Below are 4,941 nucleotides of genomic sequence, written 5' to 3' on the forward strand. Positions count from 1 at the left end.
GGAAAGAGAGATGCATTGCTTACCGAAAAAAGACAGCAAAGGTGAAAAACCCCGAGAGACGATTTTCTTTCTTTGCAAACTCTAACATTAATAATTGTTTTCTATACAAATATTTTTATTTTATAAGAATCTATCATTATAATATTTGTATTTATAGTAAATGATTATGACTGTGCTTACCTGAAATAATTTGATAATAATTAAATTTAATTAAAACTTTGATATTTATTTATCCGATAAAAAAATAACCATACTAAATGTATATTTATCATTTGTTATATTTATTATTATCACTGTGTATATTTATTAATATGGAATTAAAAATCCACCCCAAAGTTCAAAACCCATCAAATATACAATGGTTATAGGGAGAATTACTTTTTCCATCTTTAAAAAATTAAAAAAAAAAGTAATTTTTTTTGTACTTAGAATGTGAAGTATTATTGAAAAATTTTAAATTGTTATTTATTTTTATAAATTACTAGATCGCTTTTATATATTTATATTAAAAATTAATTTAAAAAAATAAAATATATATCATTTTAATATATTTTTAGAAAACAATTTAAAAAATAATGGTGATAACATAAATTGTTATGCCTCAACCGAAAGAAAGCAGGCCCCAAATTATATGGGTCATTCGTTGGGCTTGATTCACAAACCGACTTGATCTCTAGACTCAAAACACATTTTCAATGTCGACGTGCCATCTCTGAAAAAAGCAATAACTTTAAAACGACCTCGCCCACGATTCTTGTTCGCTGAAGAACACATAGAGAGAATCAGACAGCAATGGCAAGTTTCCTCAACATCACATCTCCTCCGTTCTTCTCTTCAAGAACATCACTTTCTCCCTCCCCACCACCTACTCTCACTGCCCAACTAACCCAATTCAAGGTTTTGCTGCTTTCTCTCTATATTCATTCCAGTTTCACTTCATAATCTCTCGTTTCAATTCCCTGACTTCTTCTTTGTTTATCTCTTGAAGAAGGGTTGGTGTTGGAAACTAAAGTGCATGCCTTCTTCAGGGCCAAGTCAAGAGACTGATTCAGAACCACCTGAAACGGCACCATCTCCTTCAAACTCAGCTTCTTTATTGTCTTCTTCAAGTGTTTCTACTTATAATTGGTGTGCAGGTCTTGGTGGTGTTGGGTTTCTTGAAACTGGATACTTAACATTCCTCAAGCTCACAAATTCTGATGCTTTTTGCCCAATTGGTGGTGGCAACTGTGGTGATGTTCTTAGCAGTGATTATGCAGTGGTTTTTGGTATGTTCATTATTAATTTTCAAAGCCTTTTGTTCTTCTATTCCGTTTAGTTTGTTAATTATTGAGAACAAGGCAGTTATTATTATGAGGAATGCTAATAGCAGTCAAATTGTCAGAGGATGTTCGAAAACACATAAGCCAAGTTTTTTTAACAGTTGTAATGTTGGTTTTGATTTCAAATTTAGGAGTGTTATATGTTGCGGTCAAGAAGCAGAGTATTCATTAGTTCAATGTAATTAAGAAAAACAAAACGTGATGATTTAATTGTAGGGTAAAAGGGGATCTTGTTTCATGTATTTTAACAGGTTAGGAGTTTACTATTTTTTTTTCTTTACCTTGTCATTCATCATAACTGAAAAAACAGAGAGGGAAGAAAAGAGAAACGGAAGACCCACATGTTCCACTAAACTAGAAGCGGTGATTATCGTATAAAGTAATTGGAGAAGTGCAAAGAAAAGGTGTTGAGTGCAAACCAGGACGAAGAGGACGAAGGTTGAACATGGCATAGGAAAGATTGGTGGAGTAGAAGACTTCTTTGGGGTCTATTGTAAGTCTTGAAAGTATAGTGCTCAATCGACATCTTGGCAATGGTGGTGGAAATGGGAAGGAATTCTTTTAAGCAATAACGATAAAGAAAAATTGTTGAACATTATTGTATAGGGGTCTAATTTCAAGCTTAATATAAATGACCGGTCAAATGGTCATTCCTATTGCACTTACATCCAGTCTGCCAAATTTGAGTCTTTAGTTAAACATTTATTTGTAATATGAAGATGGTGGGAACAATGTGCGGATGCTTTATATGTTTATTAAGTGCACAATTCTGATTTGAGAATGGAGACGTGATCACATATTAACGTGCATTGCATGGGTGTGCCAGTCTTGATCCTCGTGACTGTCATTAGATTTTATTTTTTTTGTTGTTATTTATTGTTTTTACTGTATAGTCTATCTTTAGAATTTTTCTATGTAACCACAAAACCGAATATATTTGCCAGTAATGTGATATATCCCTTTTACATTTCATTCCAGGTGTTCCTCTTCCATTGATAGGAATGATATCATATGGTCTAGTGGCAGCACTTGGTTTACAGTGGTCTGGAAAGAAGTTTCCCTTTGGTATCGAGGAGTCTAACGGTCGCTTGCTTTTACTTGGGTGCACTACCTCAATGGCAGTTGCTAGTGGATATTTCTTGTACATTTTGAGCACAAAGTTTTCAGGGACATCTTGCACGTACTGTTTATTGTCAACTTTCTTGTCATTCAGCTTGTTTTTCATCACTTTAAAGGTGTGGTTTCTGTGCTTGTTTTTCTGTTTTTTAATATATTGGACACGCCTCTTATCAGGTTCATAAAATGATTTGATTCAATTTCTGCTTCCCTCTTTTTGGCTGTACAAAATAGGATTTTGGTTTGGAAGAGATACAAAAGTTTTTGGGTTTACAGCTATGTATAGCAAGCGTGGTGATTTTTTCATTGAACACCTCATATGCTCCACTCCAACCTGCCGGCTCAAGGTGAATAAAATCTTTTCAAGGATCATAGCATTTATGTTTGACTTTCATTAGTATGCTCTACACGCAAACTTTTTTTTTTTTTTTCCATTCATGAAAGTCTGGCTGTATATAATTCTCAACGTTGGAACTCTTATACTTTGTCAATTCAATTCACTAATCAACGCTACTAACCTGGTAGATGCAGAATTCAATTGAGTTCATAAGTTAGTATTTGCCCTGGTGAGTATGTCAGAGTGCACTGTTTGCAGTTGTTAAGATGGTTATATGTTGCTTGGCCATTGTCATGCTTCTATACTGTTTTGTTTATGTTTTCAGTTTTAAGATACCCTGATGTGCATGCTCCGCATTCTTTTTGCTAGGGAATCTGTGCCCTGACATTTTTCCATCTTCATCTCTATGATAGCAGCCTGACTGATATTAACCTGGAATATTTTACCACTGAGATAACCACACCTTCGAGTCCTTTTGCTATATCTCTTGCAAGACATCTACAATCTACAGGAGCTAAAATGTATGGAGCTTTCTGGTGTTCACATTGCCAAGAACAAAAACAGGTACTTTATTCTTCTTTATTAGTGGTAGTATGCGAGTGTTCGACAGTCTTCTCAACGTTCACTTGATAATCCTTGCAAAGAACGTGGAATTTGAAATGAAATTGACACCAGAAACTAGCATTATTTACTGTTTTGAGTTCAATATTAATTCCTTTGGTGATCTTTACCAGTATGCTAACAGCACATGGATATTTGAAATGTAAAATCAAATGTTATCTGAATATAGCACATTTTTTTTATAGTGAGACATCATTGCATAAAGTGAAATAAAGTTTGCTTTCCATTTATCCCGACATATGAATACACAGTTATCTGTATAGAGCACATGCAATTTTGCAGAGACAAACAAATCACTATTAGATTTGTTTGCCTGTTTTATCAAAGAAAATAAATTTTGAATTATCCCAAGTACCTAATAATTGTAAAGAACCTTTTTCAATTCTGGCATGTTTACAAACAGTGATATGTGGCTAGTTATAATATTTTCTTCATGCTATTGATGCATAGATGTTTGGGAAGGAGGCAGCAGAACTGTTGAACTATGTGGAATGCTTCCCTAATGGATTTAGGAAAGGAACTAAGATGATAAAGGCATGTGCAGATGTTAAACTTGAAGGATTTCCAACATGGGTGATCAATGGTCAGGTATGGATATTTAAATGTACTGAGCTTTCGCTATTCCTTGACCGAAAAGATAGCATCATCTATCAGTGGCCTCTTTTTTCTGAACTCCCATTCCTGTAAGATTCTAGGAAACATGTTTTGTTTTTCGCTGCTATAGGATTTTAGGCAGCTCAGTTTGTTTGACTAGATTAGATTAGATACCACTAATTGATTAACTCATTCCAATCAGCATTGAAAGCTGTACTAAACAGCCATTGAATCATGCTAGAAGAAGTTCTCTCTATTTTTTTTTTATCTATATAAAGTGATATTCTCATTCATGTAAGGTGTTTCTTGCAGGTTTTGAGTGGAGATCAAGAATTGTCTGAGCTTGCGAAGGTATCTGGGTTCAAGATTGAGGAATCCAATCAACCGAGTTAGATTATAACTATTTTTCTGCAACATAGAGCTTCTGTACAGTTTATACTAATATTATCTCTGGAAATAAGGATTCAACTGTGCCAATTCTATATGACAACAATTATTATTAATTATTAAAAGAAACTAAAAAAAGCTTTGGGTTTCACTGAAGCTTAAAAACAAAACCACTGGATTGTAATGGTGCCCCTCAAGGCTTTTTTTTTTTTTTTTTTTCCTTCTTCGGTCATCCTTGATTTAGGATCGAACCAAATGGTTTGTTTTAATTGGCTTCCTGTGGAGTTCTCGTGGTGCGAGGAAAAAAGTCTTAACGCTTGGTTGTTCTCTAAGTATGTTTAGAATTGTAATAATTGTTATAGTTATGATTTAAAAAAAGAGAGGTTATTTTGTAAAAAATGCTTTGAGGTTGATTTAATATTTATACATTAGATATATTTTATATGTGATAAAATTATAGATAATTTAATTATGATATAACAATAATAGTTAAATGTACAATATTTAAATTAAAAACTATCAGTTTTTTGGTTTTTTAAGCACGTAATAATATTAGATAAAATA

The 4,941-nt window shown here is 33.3% G+C and overlaps 1 protein-coding gene across 3 annotated transcripts; it reads left to right on the forward strand.

The window, feature by feature from the left end:
- Positions 1-665: 665 nt before the first annotated feature.
- On the forward strand, positions 666-4,528 carry LTO1 (NAD(P)H dehydrogenase (quinone)s). Of its 3 annotated transcripts, none has more exons than XM_011023939.1 (7): positions 666-897; positions 992-1,268; positions 2,301-2,557; positions 2,673-2,785; positions 3,189-3,339; positions 3,847-3,984; positions 4,303-4,528. In XM_011023939.1, the coding sequence occupies exons 1-7, from the start codon at positions 793-795 to the stop codon at positions 4,381-4,383; spliced, it is 1,122 nt and encodes a 373-aa protein (XP_011022241.1). In that variant the 5' UTR covers positions 666-792; the 3' UTR covers positions 4,384-4,528. The 3 variants fall into 3 exon arrangements, with proteins under 3 accessions (XP_011022241.1, XP_011022239.1, XP_011022240.1); XM_011023937.1 differs by having other exon boundaries at positions 669-897; positions 989-1,268; XM_011023938.1 differs by having other exon boundaries at positions 669-897; positions 989-1,268; positions 3,192-3,339.
- Positions 4,529-4,941: the final 413 nt, after the last annotated feature.

This window comes from Populus euphratica, unplaced genomic scaffold (assembly GCF_000495115.2).
Source record: "Populus euphratica unplaced genomic scaffold, PopEup_1.0 scaffold12.1, whole genome shotgun sequence".
NCBI classification, from domain to species: domain Eukaryota; kingdom Viridiplantae; phylum Streptophyta; class Magnoliopsida; order Malpighiales; family Salicaceae; genus Populus; species Populus euphratica.